The 18,940-nt window shown below is 42.5% G+C and overlaps 1 protein-coding gene across 2 annotated transcripts; it reads left to right on the top strand.

Moving 5' to 3' along the window:
• Positions 1–788: 788 nt before the first annotated feature.
• On the top strand, positions 789–17,176 carry dmap1 (DNA methyltransferase 1 associated protein 1). 2 transcript variants are annotated; one of them, XM_034081756.2, is made up of 10 exons: positions 789–1,242; positions 1,442–1,533; positions 2,375–2,570; positions 4,100–4,258; positions 9,294–9,461; positions 10,185–10,370; positions 11,745–11,816; positions 13,611–13,683; positions 14,943–15,328; positions 16,547–17,176. In XM_034081756.2, exons 1-10 carry the CDS (start codon positions 1,150–1,152, stop codon positions 16,604–16,606), a joined length of 1,485 nt encoding a protein of 494 aa, XP_033937647.1. In that variant the 5' UTR covers positions 789–1,149; the 3' UTR covers positions 16,607–17,176. The 2 variants fall into 2 exon arrangements, with proteins under 2 accessions (XP_033937647.1, XP_033937646.1); XM_034081755.2 differs by having other exon boundaries at positions 13,611–13,689.
• Positions 17,177–18,940: the final 1,764 nt, after the last annotated feature.

The following is an 18,940-nucleotide window of genomic DNA, read 5'->3' as shown; positions in this document are numbered from 1 at the left end:
AACCCAAGGTACCCTATTAGCTGAATTTCACGTAGTTTGTGAATAAAGTGTTTGAATAGTTCTGCCTTAAATGGCGTGTAAGTTACCTTTACATTCGCTTATATCTTAATATCTTCATAAATGCAAGCGTGATTCACAGGAACAGGCGACATTCATCAGAAATAGCAGGTGGATATTGAGCTGCGAGCAGAGCAAGAGGATTCCCTTCCACTTACTTCCGGTTTCATGAACCCGTTCTTGAAGACTGTATTTTGAAAGGCAGTTGTCCTTTTTTAAACAATAAGTCCCTGTTCCTTCGTAGTTTGTACTTATGTCATGTTCTGTCCTCCATACCTGTGTTCTCGTTGTGTGCATAAAGGTACAAATTCAATAAAACAATATCACAACAAGATCTATAGCTGGCCGTTCATTGTTTAAAAACCACACATTGGTGGTCAATAGGTTTATCCATTGACTTTTTATGCAGGTGCTCAAGGTTCAACACGCAGGAGAGGGACTTTTTTGTCTTCTGCTATACAGATGGACGGTAAATCTGGAAAGATTGTCACCCATGTAAATGTGTAGAAAAATGTCTTAGTTAGCAGCAATGACAAAAACATTAACTGAAGCTTTTACACAACAAGTCCATGATTTAACTTGTTAATCAGAAATATGTTATAGGTCCAACAAACAGGTACATGTCAGTTTTTTGTGATTTATTTGAAATGAAATGAGAAAAAACACGGACGCTATGGAAAAAACAAGTAGATGCAGTTCACCACCAGACCTCAAGGATAGTCACTTACAGAGCATGAATACACACACAGCGAAATCAGCGGGGGCGGAAGTTGTGTCGGTTTATTTAGCTAGCTACTCACCTAGCATTAACAATAGCTTTTTAATATCCTTATATTCTAGTCATTATTCTCTCTGCACCTTTCACCGATTGTAGAAACGTTCAAGGTTATACAACACATCTTATGAATTCGTTGATGGCCTGTTTGCGGCTCGGTGTAGCTTTGTTTAGAAATGACAACATTAGCGTTAGCATTTAGCTAAGAGCGGATTCGTTTGGACAGTACCGATACGCTGTATGAACACATGTGAATGAATGAAAAGTGTTAAAGTTTGACAGCTTGCGAGAAGCGTTTATTAACAAGATATTAAGCCATGGCCGGGGCCGATGTCCGGGATATCCTGGAGTTGGCTGGAGGAGACAATGACGGTCCCATCAGCAAGAAAGATATCATCAACTCAGACAAGGTGAGAGAAGATAACCATAATGATTCCTGACTGTCTAATGTTATTGTACTCAATATGCTACGAGTTGTACAGGCTGTGGGAATTAAAAAAAATACAACCATGCCATTCCCATAGCACTACATTTCGAAGTGCATGTTGTTATTCTGTAACCAAAGTTTTCTTCAAGGTAAATAAACATTTTCTCCATCACTTGTCTCAGAAAAAAAGCAAGAAGGCAACAGAAACGCTGACCTTCAAGAGACCAGAGGGGATGCACCGAGAGGTCTACGCTCTGCTCTACTCAGACAAAAAGTATGGGTTTCTTTTGATTTAGTCTAAAACCAAAGCACTGAATAGGTTGAAGTGTGTGTCCTTGATGCCTTAAAAAGTTACTATGTTGCATGATAATCTTTCTCTCTACCAGGGATAATAATTGTTCTTCCTACATCATTTGAGGATAGAAGAAAACAGCAATTGTTCCCTTAATGTCCTTGTGTGTAAACCAGAAATGAACGACAGCCCAGTATGTGTTCACCAACTCAAAAACAGTGTAAGGGTTCATGTTAAGGCCTCACTATAAGGGTGCTTCCACTTAGTTTTATACAAAGGAGTTTTCAAGGCTGACGACTTATACTATTAACCCCTGGCTTTTTAACAGCTCTCTGACCTTGCACACTGAAAATGTATTTATATTTATTGTCACTTATCTGTATGAGCGGAATATCCTTATTTAATATCATTCCACAACAAAGGTTTGCTCAATAAAATACAAATACACCCCCATCTTCCATTTACTGTATGCATTACCAATAAACAGTTCTCTGCAGTCTGGTGGTAAGGCAGCGGATACGTTACCACTTGGTAGACATCAGCAGGGTAAACGGGCTGTTTCTGGGATGGGTATTGTCCGTTTCAATATCCTATGGGCAGTTTTAAAACTGGCTTCCTAGCCCTGTGTCTTTCCCAAACCATGATATTTTGTAATATTTACAGTCAGGGATCAGGAGGCTTTTGTTCCTTCGAAATAAGTTGATTTCTGCTTTCCTTAAGAAATACAGCTGGTTCTTACCCTTGGAATTAAGCCGCGGTACCTTTCCAACTTTACTGAAAATACCCTTGCTCTAACAAAGACTTTCTTCCTTATAATCTCCAGAGATGCCCCCCCTCTGCTGCCCAGCGACACCACGCAGGGCTACAGGACAGTGAAAGCCAAGCTGGGCTGTAAGAAGGTTCGTCCCTGGAAGTGGATGCCCTTCTCCAACCCAGCTCGCAGGGACGGGGCCATCTTCAACCACTGGAGGCGTGTGGCAGAGGAGGGCAAGGACTACCCCTTCGCCCGCTTCAACAAGGTGGGGATGATGACGACACCGTCCTTATTCAATATCAGAATACCTTTATTCGTCCAACAGAGGGGACATTTGCATTTGTTACAGCAAGAAAAGAGACAAAGACAGCTACATATTATAAGACCTACCTTTGTACGTTGGATTTTGTCTCTCCTTGAAATGTGTGTGATGTGTTCTTATGTCTGTTCCTTTCAGGACTCCACGTGGTCTGTGTTTTGTTTTTATGTTAACCTTACATTTCTGCCTCATGTGGTTATTGTATTCACGTTTCTGAGGTCTTCATTTGAACTTTTGTTCTTGTGAAGCACTTTGGGAATTCTGTTTCTGTGAAAAGTGCTATAATAAATAAACTTATTATTATTATAATATTGAAAAAGAAGAATGCATACAAAAATACAAATAAATAGATTATAAAACAATTCACAAAATACACATCCTGCAACAGTTCTGAAGATATAGCAGCCAGCTTTTAACTGCATATATATATATATATACATATTGCACATAATTGGTATTGCACACAAGTAAGTAAGATTTATAAAGCGCTTCTCCCAGACATAGTCACAAAGTGCTCGACAAAGCATTAAAACATCATACGAATCAAAAAAGATTCAATGACCACAAGCCACGTGTTAAGAAGTGCTAAAAACACAATAAAAACATATAACATAGAATAAAAGCACAATGGGTTTTATAGTACACAGTCTGACCGCTGCAGGAAGGAAGGAATACAAACACAAAGGACTTCTACTGCTACCCTTTTTCTGTCATCTCCTCCTTTTCAGGTCTTAAAGGGGACCTATGATGCAAAATGCACTTTGTGATGTCTTTTAAACATAAGTACGTGTCCCCGGTGTGTCGGGGAACTCACGCAGCGTCAGAAAAATAAAACCCTCTCTCTTTTCCTCCGTACCCAAATCTTTTAAAAACGGGGATACAACGAGCGGATTCAGATTGGCGGACCCACAGAAAATTGCTATCAGAAACAATGCCTGACGTGTTTTGGACGTAATCTCGTCTTTGTTTACATTAGCCAGCCTCGCTAACACTCTGAGCTAACCTGTACTGGAGAGCACGTGTTTAAAAAGCAGGAAATAAAAAAAGGAACTCTCCTTGTGATAAACCTGCAAGAGAAAAGGCATTTGAGCTCCATACTGTTTCAGAGATAATCCTTGATGTGGTTTAGAACAGGATGGCGTTTTATCACAGCAGAATTTAACTTTATCTCCGGTAGAATTCTGATCAGGCATTAGCTCCGCCTCCTTTTCTCTTTTTACATTTTTTTAAGCTAAGGACCCAAAATCCGCGTTTCTCTAACAGGGCTGCAACAGAGGGGTTTGAGCAGCATGAGGCACGGCTACAACGGGGGAACTGTTTGGTATTTGAAGCAAACTTCACAGACATGTTTTGTATAAATGGCCCTAGAATATATGTTTCCAATATAGCACAACAGGTCCACTTTAAGATTCATTTACTTTTTCACTCAGTCACAAATTACTGTGTTCATTGTGTTCTCCTGTCTGCTTTTATAGACGGTGCAGGTGCCAGTGTACTCGGAGCAGGAGTATCAGGTGCATCTCCATGACGACGGCTGGACTAAAGCAGAGACGGATCACCTGTTTGACCTGAGCAAGCGCTTCGACCTGCGCTTCGTCGTTGTCCAAGATCGTTACGACCACCAGCAATACAGAGTAATAACAATCAGAATCAGGTTTATCACCATCGACACGTACGAGGGACTTGACTTGGCGTCGTGGTGCATACATAAAAGTAAAACAAAAAGATGGAGAACTATTTTAAGAATACTATAATATTAAAAAATAAATAATTAATATGTGCAGTAAAAAAAACATAATAATAATTGTGATGGAAACTTCTGAAGCAACGAGAGTCAGGACTCGGAGAGGCACGAGGAGCGCTGGAGCTCTGACGGCAAACACTGACGGTTTATTTGGAGTTACGGCCGGAGAATTGACGAGACATGTGGTGCGTCACGAGCTGACACAGCGGCTGCCAAACCAATTCTGAATACCTCTTTCGGCAGCTCGAGGTTTTAACTAGTTCGGAGTGTAATAATCAACATTCTTTATCAGTGAGACGAAACATTATGGAGCCTGAATCTAACGAGAGCTCTCGTCCGTAGGAAAGAATGGGCGCCAGGGAGCCTTCGTCCCTGAACAGTAAACCACCTCATGGCGGCTTGTGCTCGGTCACAGACTGGCAGCAACAATGCGCCCAAGCTGCTCCTCCTTAAGAGAGATAGCAGCGATACCCAAGGCCGTAGAGCCATGCCGTGAGAAAGGAGAAGACGATGAACTGTGTCGAAGGTTGAATACCTAAGCAAATGATTCCCTAACAATAATAATAGTAAACTTTATTTGTTTTGCACCTTTCATACAATAAGTGCCGTTCAAAGTGCTTCACAGCAGACATTGATATCACACAGATTACAGTTACCAGTAGAATGCATAAAAACACACTAAAAACAGCATATATTCGACATTTAATAAATACATTTAGATTAAAGGCACGACGATGAAAGCGTGAAAAGGAGGATAGTGCAAATTCAACACACGGGTTGAAACGCATCTAGGCTCAACTATTCAAATATGTCTTCTTCATGTCTCTTCTACATCAACATGTGTCCCCTCTTCTTCATGTCTCTTCTACATCAACATGTGTCCACTCTTCTCCATGTCTCTTCTACATCAACATGTGTCCCCTCTTCTTCATGTCTCTTCTACATCAACTTGTGTCCCCTCTTCTTCATGTCTCTTCTACATCAACTTGTGTCCCCCCTTCTTCATGTCTCTTCTACATCATCATGTGTCCCCTCTTCTTCATGTCTCTTCTACATCAACATGTGTCCCCTCTTCTTCATGTCTTTTCTACATCAACATGTGTCCCCTCTTCTTCATGTCTCTTCTACATCAGCATGTGTCCGCTCTTCTTCATGTCTCTACATCAAGATGTGTCCCCTCTTCTTCATGTCTCTTCTACATCAACATGTGTCCCCTCTTCTTCATGTCTCTTCTACATCAGCATGTGTCCCCTCTTCTTCATGTCTCCTCTACACCAACATGTGTCCCCTCTTCTTCATGTCTCTTCTACATCAACATGTGTTCCCTCTTCTTCATGTCTCTTCTACATCAACATGTGTCCCCTCTTCTCCATGTCTCTTCTACATCAACATGTGTCCCCTCTTCTTCATGTCTCCTCTACATCAACATGTGTCCCCTCTTCTCCATGTCTCTTCTACATCAACATGTGTCCCCTCTTCTTCATGTCTCTTCTACATCAGCATGTGTCCCCTCTTCTTCATGTCTCTACATCAACATGTGTCCCCTCTTCTTCATGTCTCTTCTACATCAACATGTGTCCCCTCTTCTTCATGTCTTTTCTACATCAACATGTGTCCCCTCTTCTTCATGTCTCTTCTACATCAACATGTGTCCGCTCTTCTTCATGTCTCTTCTACATCAGCATGTGTCCCCTCTTCTTCATGTCTCTACATCAACATGTGTCCCCTCTTCTTCATGTCTCTTCTACATCAACATGTGTCCCCTCTTCTTCATGTCTTTTCTACATCAACATGTGTCCCCTCTTCTTCATGTCTCTTCTACATCAACATGTGTCCCCTCTTCTTCATGTCTCTTCTACATCAGCATGTGTCCGCTCTTCTTCATGTCTCTACATCAACATGTGTCCCCTCTTCTTCATGTCTCTTCTACATCAACATGTGTCCCCTCTTCTTCATGTCTCTTCTACATCAGCATGTGTCCCCTCTTCTTCATGTCTCCTCTACACCAACATGTGTCCCCTCTTCTTCATGTCTCTTCTACATCAACATGTGTCCCCTCTTCTTCATGTCTCTTCTACATCAACATGTGTCCCCTCTTCTCCATGTCTCTTCTACATCAACATGTGTCCCCTCTTCTCCATGTCTCTTCTACATCAACATGTGTCCCCTCTTCTCCATGTCTCTTCTACATCAACATGTGTCCCCTCTTCTTCATGTCTCTTCTACATCAGCATGTGTCCCCTCTTCTTCATGTCTCTTCTACATCAACATGTGTCCCCTCTTCTTCATGTCTCTTCTACATCAACATGTGTCCCCTCTTCTCCATGTCTCTTCTACATCAACATGTGTCCCCTCTTCTTCATGTCTCTTCTACATCAACATGTGTCCCCTCTTCTTCATGTCTCTTCTACATCAACATGTGTCCTCTCTTCTTCATGTCTCTTCTACATCAACATGTGTCCTCTCTTCTTCATGTCTCTTCTACATCAACTTGTGTCCCCTCTTCTCCATGTCTCTTCTACATCAACATGTGTCCCCTCTTCTCCATGTCTCTTCTACATCAACATGTGTCCCCTCTTCTCCATGTCTCTTCTACATCAACATGTGTCCCCTCTTCTCCATGTCTCTTCTACATCAACATGTGTCCTCTCTTCTTCATGTCTCTTCTACATCAACTTGTGTCCCCTCTTCTCCATGTCTCTTCTACATCAACTTGTGTCCCCTCTTCTCCATGTCTCTTCCACATCACCATGTGTCCCCTCTTCTTCATGTCTCTTCTACATCACCATGTGTCCCCTCTTCTTCATGTCTCTTCTACATCAACATGTGTCCTCTCTTCTTCATGTCTCTTCTACATCAACATGTGTCCCCTCTTCCTCATGTCTCTTCTACATCAACATGTGTCCCCTCTTCTTCATGTCTCTTCTACATCAACATGTGTCCCCTCTTCTTCATGTCTCTACATCAACATGTGTCCCCTCTTCTTCATGTCTTTTCTACATCAACATGTGTCCCCTCTTCTTCATGTCTCTTCTACATCAGCATGTGTCCGCTCTTCTTCATGTCTCTACATCAACATGTGTCCCCTCTTCTTCATGTCTCTTCTACATCAACATGTGTCCCCTCTTCTTCATGTCTCTTCTACATCAGCATGTGTCCCCTCTTCTTCATGTCTCCTCTACACCAACATGTGTCCCCTCTTCTTCATGTCTCTTCTACATCAACATGTGTCCCCTCTTCTTCATGTCTCTTCTACATCAACATGTGTCCCCTCTTCTCCATGTCTCTTCTACATCAACATGTGTCCCCTCTTCTCCATGTCTCTTCTACATCAACATGTGTCCCCTCTTCTCCATGTCTCTTCTACATCAACATGTGTCCCCTCTTCTTCATGTCTCTTCTACATCAGCATGTGTCCCCTCTTCTTCATGTCTCTTCTACATCAACATGTGTCCCCTCTTCTTCATGTCTCTTCTACATCAACATGTGTCCCCTCTTCTCCATGTCTCTTCTACATCAACATGTGTCCCCTCTTCTTCATGTCTCTTCTACATCAGCATGTGTCCCCTCTTCTTCATGTCTCTTCTACATCAACATGTGTCCCCTCTTCTTCATGTCTCTTCTACATCAACATGTGTCCTCTCTTCTTCATGTCTCTTCTACATCAACATGTGTCCCCTCTTCTTCATGTCTCTTCTACATCAACATGTGTCCCCTCTTCTTCATGTCTCTTCTACATCAACATGTGTCCCCTCTTCTTCATGTCTCTTCTACATCAACATGTGTCCACTCTTCTCCATGTCTCTTCTACATCAACATGTGTCCCCTCTTCTCCATGTCTCTTCTACATCAACATGTGTCCCCTCTTCTTCATGTCTCTTCTACATCAGCATGTGTCCCCTCTTCTTCATGTCTCTTCTACATCAACATGTGTCCCCTCTTCTTCATGTCTCTTCTACATCAACATGTGTCCCCTCTTCTCCATGTCTCTTCTACATCAACATGTGTCCCCTCTTCTTCATGTCTCTTCTACATCAACATGTGTCCCCTCTTCTCCATGTCTCTTCTACATCAACATGTGTCCCCTCTTCTCCATGTCTCTTCTACATCAACATGTGTCCTCTCTTCTTCATGTCTCTTCTACATCAACTTGTGTCCCCTCTTCTCCATGTCTCTTCTACATCAACTTGTGTCCCCTCTTCTCCATGTCTCTTCCACATCACCATGTGTCCCCTCTTCTTCATGTCTCTTCTACATCACCATGTGTCCCCTCTTCTTCATGTCTCTTCTACATCAACATGTGTCCTCTCTTCTTCATGTCTCTTCTACATCAACATGTGTCCCCTCTTCCTCATGTCTCTTCTACATCAACATGTGTCCCCTCTTCTTCATGTCTCTTCTACATCAACATGTGTCCCCTCTTCTTCATGTCTCTTCTACATCAACATGTGTCCCCTCTTCTTCATGTCTCTTCTACATCAACATGTGTCCCCTCTGTGGAAAGAGACTCTGAAAGTTTCAGGAACAAAGATTTTCTCTCTTTTTGATCCATTTCTATAAAAACCTGTCTGAAAACGAGCTGATCAGATTTTGGCCACTTTATGATGTCATAACGATGTGTTGTCTTGAGTAACCATTAGCCAATCAGCAACCAAGGTACCCCCCCCCCCCCCCCCCCTTTATCACCTGAATCTCCTCCTAGGGCACCATTGAGTTCTTTGTAACAGACAGAGAATCAGCACTTTGGAAACAGGGCTGAAACAGAGGGGATTATGGGTAATGCTGCAATGACCTGTTTGGTGTTTCAGCCAATCAGAGACAGGCTCTGGATATATCTGAGACCTGTGATATATATGTGATAAACAGTATAATAGGGGTCCTTTAAAGTATGCATTCGTAGTGACGTGCTTTCTTTTCTTCCTCAGAAACGTTCAGTGGAGGACCTGAAAGAACGGTATTATACTATTTGTGGTAAGCTGGCCAAAGTGCGTGCCGTTCCAGGGACGGAGCCCAAGATCTACGTCTTTGATGCCGGACATGAGAGACGGCGCAAAGAACAGCTGGACAAGCTGTTCAATCGCACGCCTGAACAGGTTCGTAGTTTGATTTGGATTCTAATGTTAAGCTTTCACAACTTTAATACTGCCTGCGATACCGGAGGCAGCCATTCATCCCACCGTCGCCTTCTGTTGTTTGCTTTTTAAGAGAATATTCACAAAGCATACATAACTAAATAAACACCTCTGTGTGTGTGTGCCTGTGTGTGTGTGTGTGTGTGTGTGTGTGTGTGTGTGTGTGTGTGTGTGTGTGTGTGTGTGTGTGTGTGTGTGTGTGTGTGTGTGTGTGTGTGTGTGTGTGTGTGTGTGTGTGTGTGTGTGTGTGTGTGTGTGTGTGTGTGTGTGTGTGTGTGTGTGTGTGTGTGTGTGTGTGTGTGTGTGTGTGTACACTACATAACAGATGACAAGTACGAAAATAAATATGAATAATATTACAAATAAAAGAATGGATACATTGTTAATACTCGGGTATACATTAATTGCATTGTTCTATTCTTGACCCACCTTTCCTCAAAGATATGCATTTGGGTTCTGATCTCGTTGTGTTTCTCCGTTACATAGATTTAAGTTATTCCATTGAGAGTTTACGAAGTGATTATCTTTTAGCCAATGCCTTTTGTTTGATGATCGCTGTTCTAATTCTCACGGTTGCCTTTTGTGGATTAAAAAGAAATTCAACAACACATTGCCGATGCTTTTAAAATGTTTTCGCAAGTCTTTTGGAATATTAAGAGCGCACCTCTGTTGCTTTTCCTGCAGGTGGCAGAAGAGGAATATCTTACCCTGGAGCTGAGGAAGATTGAGAGCAGGAAGAGGGAGCGCGAGAAGAAGGCCCAGGACCTGCAGAAACTCATCAAAGCAGCGGACACGACCACGGAGCTCCGACGAGCCGAAAAGAGAGTCTCCAAGAAGAAGCTGCCGCAAAAAAGAGAGACAGAAAAACCGGTAAGACTCAAAATGAGGGAAATAAATCATAAATCGTAGCTGACGAGCTTTTACCAGCAGATGCAACATATTATTTGTTATAAGGAACAGCTATAACCTTATGATGGAGCTTATTCTATGACAGGGGTGTCAAACTCAAGGCCCGGGGGCCAAATCCGGCCCGCGACTTCATTTTATGTGGCCCCTCAAGAGCTTGCAAAGAATATAATAAGTTTATTATACGGTTAGATGCTACTTTACAGAAACGTTGCCCAAAAACTACATGTCCCACAATGCATCTCAAATTTGACTTCTCAGAATTTGCCTTTTCTTTTAAATATGCATTTTTTTCTTAGAATTTGCCTTTTTCTCCGAATTAGATTTTCTTTTCAAAATGTCACTTTCTTTGTTTTTGTTTTTCCAGAATTTGGCTTTTCTTTTTAAATCATGTTGTGACCTTCTCACTGAAGAGACTTGCAATTATTTGCCCTAGACTTCTGCTTTCAGACGTAGTTAATTATGAAGTTATTACCCTATCCCATAACAATCCAATGCAGAGGCAATAATGTAATATAATGCATTATTTTATATATATTAAATATTTATATATGTATTTTTATATAGTCTTAAAGTTACAACCGGCCCTTTGAGTGCAACCTTCATGCTGATGTGGCCCGTGATGAAATTGAGTTTGACACCCCTGTTCTACGACATACAGTGCTTCTCAAACTTTGTTCAGTAGTGTACCCCCTTTGAAACATTCTCTCAGCCAAGTACCCCCTGACCGACCCCGAACATTTTTGATCGAAAAAGCCTATATGAATAATTACGATATAGTGATGTTCCCTCAGTGTGTGATGTATTAACTCTTCGTGGTATGCATTACGGAAAAAAATAACATAACACTTTTATAAAACAGATTTTTCCAAGGAGTTTTTCAATTTAAGTAATATTTTATTGTGAAAAACTATAAAATACAATACACGTATTTTACATGTTTATATGAGGACCCCCTTGGTGGTTCTAGGAATGTTTTATATAAAATTATGTTTTCTATTTAAGTTATTTTACTAAGATTATCTTTTGAATTAACTTTTTTTTTTTTTTTTAAATCTCATGTACCCCCTGCAGTACCCCAACGTACCCCCAGGGGTCCGCGTACCCCCATTTGAGAATCACTGACATAGCACACTGAAATAGTTAAGATGAACTGTCTGAATTTATTTTTGTTTTACTTTACTGGAACAGCTGTGTCATAAAGAAACTAAAGGGGCTACATTTGATGAAAATAGTATCCATCTCACTATATTAGCAGACTATTTTTTCATGTTTAAAATATCCAAAGTTCAAAGGGGTGTTTCATTTTGTATCTTATCAGATGTTTTCTTTTTGTAGACTGTTCCAGAAACAGCTGGCATCAAGTTCCCTGACTTCAAATCCGCGGGAGTCACACTGCGCAGTCAGAGGGTGAGTATTTATACTACATTTGTATATTCCAGGGTTCCTACGGTCATTACGAACCTGGACGAGTCGTGGGAATTCAAAATGCTAATTCCAGGCCCTGGAGAAGTTTTGGAAAATAACATTTTTCCCAACGTTTTGGAAAAGTCGTGGAAATGTAACTAAAGTTGCTTCAAATATAATTTCTATTTTATCTAATCGCCGAAATAGTAATAATATAAAGATAATTAATACTGTATCGTATAGTAATGAAACGTAAAATGGCTTTTAACGGCCCGTCTACACTACAGGCATCAAAAAATCTTGAAGCTAGGCGTGTCTGAGGCTTGGCGATTTCTCGCGACCAATCAGGAATCTCCCGCCCGCCCCCGGCATACAAAGCAATAGCGATGTTAAAACGAAGTAAACTGGATATAAAATCCCCAAACAGGCGAAAACCTACCAGTTCCACCCACTGTCTCTGCCCCCTCCCTCCATGCCTGGCTCCTCCGGTTTGTATCCCAGATGAACAGAGACTGATCATTCAGCACCGGGTGATTCACTACCGCTCCATTTATTTGAATATGAGGAAATGACCTGCGTAGTCTCTCCCAGCATACACGCGGTTTGATTGGCTAGCCCTTGTACTGTCAGATTTGCATACGCGGGATTTGATTGGCTGATGCCAAGCATCGAGCCTCAAAAGTTGAACATTGTTCAACTTTTGATGCCGATAGATGCTCGTGATGCTTGCAAAGCCATGCCATGCTCCCCACAAGGCAGTTCGGCGAAGTTTAAAAATCTTCTACGTCACCCCATTCAAAAGAATGGGCGAAGCGTTGAAAGCATTTTTCGATGCCTGTAGTGTAGACGGGCCGTTACTGTCGAGGTGTTTTGCTGGTGAGAGATTTCAGTAGAAGCTAGTAAGCCTATTTGATTTGTTTTAGAGGCACAACATGTTTCAGATGCAGACCTTATTTCCTGTTCCATGTGAAAATACATTTTCAGTAGAACCGCTGAGAAAGAGTCGTTGTTTTGGTCATGGACAACGAGGTAAAGGTCATGGAGAGGTCATGGGTGAAAAAGTGTATGAACCCTGATCTTCAAGCTACAAAGAGAGTATTCTGAAACACATGTACAACACAAAACTCCCAGTTAGGAAGTTACAGACCAAACTAAACACAAAGGAAGCCGTGAGAAAGAATCCTCTGCATTCAGAACTTTTATTCCTCTGAAGTGTGTTGGTAGTTATTCATCGATCAAATGGAGTTTGAGCCACTATTAATATCTGGAGGCTTGACCCTGCGGCTGATGGATGTGAGAAAGCAGAGGGTCTGACTCGAGCTAGCCATCGCTCATTAGCGCTGTGATGATTAATTCTGATCTCGCTAATATCGGTAAGACCTAGCAAGTGCACTCTTATTCATCTTGAAGACTGATGAGGACCTGCCGTCTCCATGGAAGGAGCATTAGCCCGGCCAAAGGAGTGGAGTCCCCCCGAGCTTATCACTCAGACAGAGTTCAGTGGATAAAGACATTTTGATCTGGCCCGCTGAAGTGCATTTCATACGAATTAAAAGCCCCGAGGTGGAGCTGTTTATCCTAATGTGTGTGTGTGTGTGTGTGTGTGTGTGTGTGTGTGTGTGTGTGTGTGTGTGTGTGTGTGTGTGTGTGTGTGTGTGTGTGTGTGTGTGTGTGTGTGTGTGTGTGTGTGTGTGTGTGTGTGTGTGTGTGTGTGTGTGTGTGTGTGTGTGTGTGTGTGTGTGTGTGTGTGTGTGTGTGTGTGTGTGTGTGTGTGTGTGTGTGTGTTTTTTCTCTCAGATGAAACTGCCAAGCTCGGTAGGCCAGAAGAAGATCAAGGCCATTGAGCAGATCCTCCAGGAGCAAGGAGTCGGTGAGTGTAAATAAACATTAATAATTTTTTCAAAGTTTTACGTTTTCAACTCGATTGAATAATCGTTACATTTAAAAAATATCAGAACATTCGGTTTTCAGCCCTTTTTTAAAGACTAAGATGTTTTAGTTTTCATCTGATTGGTATCATATCTCCAAGTATGTATTTTAACGTGTTGTTGGATCGGCCAAACAAGACATTTAAAGACGTCGCCGTGGACTGAAAAAACATGGAGATGGTTCAATCTATGAATACGGGAAATAACAATATATTTATCGATAGTACAAATAATTCTTTGCTGCTGCCTGTTTTTCCGATAACATCCACTTTAAGCAAAATTCTGACATTTAAAGAAAGCATTTGTAAAAGTGGAAAGGAGAACAGCATAGTGTGAACTTACACTTAAATTAAACTATACACGTTTACATCCATTAGTAACAAGTGGTCACAACATGTAGAACACATGTCCGTGCCCGGGGGCCAATCAGGGCCATGGTGGATTTAACTTCGTCCCACAGGATAATTTCTAATTCCTATTAGATCTGGCCCGCCGGTATATTGCACGCACACCTTCCCTCCATCCTGAGGGTCTCCTCCGCTCAGAGCCTGAGCCCAAACATTGATGACCTTGCTCCCAAGATGAGACGCCAAGTATCTGAGCTAGCATCTCAGAGCAGCACACTGAGTTCAATGGATGCTTCCTTCTGCACTTTCTCTCACGGCAGCAGGGCATGTTTGGTTTCTCTCTGAGGGGAATAGTTTTGTTGAAGCTGTTGTTGGCCTGTGGGGAAATGTACTCATAAGAAATGACTCTGAAAAGCTGCAGATAGAGCCATGAGAAATGAATGCACCTGATTATTTAATGTTATTTTTATAGGCAATAATTTAAGCTTTGTTAGTTCCAGGTTTAATATGTGCAATAAGTTCATTTCAATAAGTTCTGCAATAAACGTTGAACCAGTCCGGCCCTCCACTAGCACCCATTTTTTTTATTTTGGCCCACTGTGTGTTTGAGTTTGACCCTCCTGATGTAGAAGGTCTCAGATCCAAGAAATTCAACATGAGAATATGAAAAATAAAACTTTGAGAAATCAAATCAATAATAACACTGAGAACGTAAAGTATAGCAAAAATCAAATAAAAGATGGTTATATATAAGGTCATCCTACATATTGCAATAATACAGTCCAATATAGTTTTGTGGTGTTTTAACTGCTTTCATTTCCTTTTCATTCCTCCTTGCTCTGTCTGTGGATCAGATCTGAACCCCATGCCCACGGAGGAGATGGTCCAGATGTTCAACGAGCTGCGCAGCGACCTGGTTCTGCTGTACGAGCTGAAGCAGGCTCACAGCAACTGTGAGTACGAGCAGCAGATGCTGCGGCACCGCTACGAGGCGCTGCTGAAGGCCGGCGGAGGAGGAGGGGGAGGCTTTGGAGGGTCTTTAGGATCGTTGGGGTCTTTTGGGTCTTTAGGAGCCCTACCAGCCTCCCTAACACAGGGCGGAGAACTCAGCGCCTCCAACAGCACCACGGCATCCACCCCGGGGGGCGAGGCTCCGTCCTGGCCCTGTACCGACGACATCAAGCTGGAGGCCAAGGAGCAGATCATCGATGTTGTCGGAGCACCGCTTACCCCCAACTCAGTAAGTCTGCACTGCACACAGCAGAACTCTGAAGCAGCAACAAAACAGGCTGAAGATTTCTGTTCATCCGGACCAAGTCGCAGTATATCATCAGGTCTTTAGCGTCCAGTTACAAGTACCGTACTTTTCGGACTATAAAGCGCACCTGCATATAAGCCGCAGCAGCTAAGTTGTCCGTCTGTCTTGCTCTCGTTCTGTCTCTCGGTTCCACTTTTACTTTGGCGCGCTACCTGTCTCACTCTTTTCCGGCCTCCAGCTTAAAGGTGGCGGGCGCGGACCGGTCCTAGAGCCCATAGAGTTAAAGGTGGTTAATTTTACCTGTAAAATAAAAATGGGGGAAAAAGTCTCGGCTTATAGTCCGAAAAGTACGGTAATACATTGTTGACTCAACTTATTGTGTTGTCATAGCTGGCCAACAATCATTCTGTACGGACTCTCCTGGTGTTGTGATGCATCGAGGCAATGGCCACTCATATTGATGTTTAAGTGACTTTTCTTACAGTGTGGACAGTTTTTCATTGTGAATTAAGAGCTGTTTGTGTTCACCTGCACCAAGTCACATATGATGTCAAGTCTTAAGCGTCCAGTTACAAGTAATACATTTTGGACTGAACTTAAAGGAGTGTTAATGTAGCTAACTATTCTGTCCTAAAACTTAATATTGTATCGCAGTTAAGGCAACGGGCATGACACATCTTACAGTGTGTAGGATTATTTCTTTGTGAATTATGATTTAAAAACAGTTTTTATTATTAGCACAAGTGTGAACATCCTCAAATTAGTGACTTAAAGAAGCGGACCAGCTCGCTATCATCGTAGAGAAACACACAATGTGATACTTATTAAAAACACACAGTTGTGTTAAAAAAAAAAGAAGACGGATTTAATGATTTTTGATGTCCGTATTTAAGAGGTTTGGTCTTTCACAAAAAAGAACGTGTCCTTTCTGTGATGATATGATATGTATGATATATTCAAACAGTTTTAACCTTATTTCGTAGATAACGTGAAATGAAATCCTTACCGTTGCCATTTTAAACATGGCGATACTTAGCATTCTTTAAACCACATGTATTGTTTGATCCCTTTAGCAAACGCTTTTCTACTAATGGCCATTGATACTAAACTGGTACAATCCTCTCGTGGATGTTTAGAAAGCAGGACTAGGAGGAGACCCCCGTCAGACCCTGATGCGTTGTTCTCTCTGTCCCCTTGTAGCGCAAACGGAGAGAGTCGGCGTCCAGCTCGTCTTCGGTGAAGAAGGTGAAGAAGCCTTGATGCGCAGCAGCTGGGACAGGGTGCAGGACGCGAGTTACTCTGATCACAGTGGTGACGAGTGTAACGGTTGGACATCAGGGACACGGCGGAGCTCGCACCACTGACTCCACACACACACGACTTTTCACCGCCCGGCGATACACTCTCCGTCTGCCCCGCGTCTTTGTGACAAAGACAACAACTGAGTGACATTTCATTCCATTACCGCGCGTCTCCCCGGCTGCGCTTCAGACGAGGCAACACCGACTGTAAATTGCCAGGCCGAGCTAATCGGGACGCGGGGAAGAAGCCGGGAATGACGGGGTAATTGGAATGAAAGGAGAGACTCTGGGAGTGGGAGGACCTCGAGCCGCGTCGGACCCATCTGAGGTTTCTTTTTGGAGCCTAATCATGTCGTAGTGTTTACTGGAAATGTGTTTTTGTGTTAGCCTTTAGTACCTTCCCAGAGTGCACCTCTCTCTCTCTCTGGAGGGCTCCGTATGCAGCCTGTGGAGCGAGTGTGTTTGTCCTCAGGTGACCTTGAAGATGCTTCAGTCAATGATTCAATAAACCTCATTGTTTTTTTTCCTCCCTGCGTGTTATGCATGTCTATGATCTCTTCGCAGTGTCCGTCGCTCTCGGAAGAGATTCTAACTCTCAGGTAATTAGTGCTGAATACACATGTGCCGGGGAAATTGTAGGATCACGACATTCTTACCTTACCTGTCATCAAAGTTAAGTGACAACTAATGACTTCATTAATATGATAATTAAGCAGTGATCGTTCTCGGGCCCGCACGGCCTCTGAAACTTCATTAGGTTCCCTCCTCATAATATCGCTAATTGCATGTCAATTATGTCGTTTAGCCTACTTAGACATTAATTTCTATGCAAATGTAGAATACGAGAGGGGCCTGTGGTCTAGGCATATAGCGTGTGTATTAAAGGGGCCCTATCATGCTCATTATCAGGTTCATTTATGTATTAAGTGTCTTTTACTGGGACATGTCTCCATGCTTTAAAGTGGACCTATCATGCTATATTGGAAACATATATTGTAGGGCCATACCTATACAAAACATGTCTGTGAAGTATTTTGCTTAAAATCCCAAACAGATCCCGCGTTGTAGCCACGCCTCATGCTGCTCAAACCCCTCTGTTGCAGCCCTGTTAGAGAAACGCGGATTTTGGGCCCTTAGCTTAAAAAAAAAAAGAGGAGGCGGAGTTAATGCCTGATCAGAATTCTACCGGAGATAAAGTTAAATTCTGCTGTGATAAAACACCATCCTGTTCTAAACCACATCAAGGATTATCTCTGAAACAGTATGGAGCTCAAATGCTTTTTCTCTTGCAGGTTTATCACAAGGTGAGTTCCTTTTTTTATTTCCTGCTTTTTAAACACGTGCTCTCCAGTACAGGTTAGCTCAGAGTGTTAGCGAGGCTTGCTAATGTAAACAAAGACGAGATTACGTCCAAAACACGTCAGGCATTGTTTCTGATAGCAACTTTCTGTGGGTCCTGGATTTGTCGTCAGATCGGCAGCGAATCTGTATCCGCTCGATGTACCCCGGTTTTAAAAGATTTGGGTACGGAGGAAAAGAGAGGGTTTTATTTTCTGACGCTGCGTGAGTTCCCCGACACACCGGGGACACATCACAAAGTGCATTTTGCATGATAGGTCCCCTTTAATGTTCAAAAAGCTCTTTATTGTTCTCATACTGCCTGTGCTGCAGCACCTCTTTTCACCCTCTGTCTGAAACCAGAGCCCAGTCTGCTCTGATTGGTTAGCTGGCCGTCTCTGTTGAGATTAGTCGACCGCTTAGAGATGTCCCGCTCCTTAACCTGTCACGTACCATGTGTTGGAGCGCCATCGTAAATCTAATCGATAGATTTATGATTCGAACATTATAAAAGTAGGGTAGGGATGTGGAGATTATCCGGCTGAACAAAACGGGATCCGTCTCTTAAATGTGTTTCAACCACAGACTATTCCAGATATTTTAAAATCCCATTGCTTTTTTTGTCGAAGGAACCAGAAGGAGTTGACTTCGGGGTTTTAGGACGCGTCATTGCGGCTCTCTATTGAACGCTAAAATCAAAACATCTTTCCGTCATGACAATAGCTCAACAGCCAGATTCCCACCACTCCATTATCTAGCTGGAGACGAGACTATAAACGTCCGGTTGCGAGTAATAAATCATCACCTTTATTAGCGTCTTTATTTTATCCTTTCCAACGTCAGATGCCTTTCCTTTTTAAAGACTCTTTATTGAACACCAGAATCAAAACACGGTCTCTCAAAGCTCTTTTTAAGGTTGCAGGAGTAAAGCCATCCGCACACTGTGAGCCGTTTG

Source organism: Pseudochaenichthys georgianus, chromosome 4 (genome assembly GCF_902827115.2).
Source record: "Pseudochaenichthys georgianus chromosome 4, fPseGeo1.2, whole genome shotgun sequence".
Taxonomy (NCBI): domain Eukaryota; kingdom Metazoa; phylum Chordata; class Actinopteri; order Perciformes; family Channichthyidae; genus Pseudochaenichthys; species Pseudochaenichthys georgianus.
The sequence above is the reverse complement of the archived record's forward strand: the minus strand, read 5'-3'. Positions and strand labels throughout refer to the sequence as shown.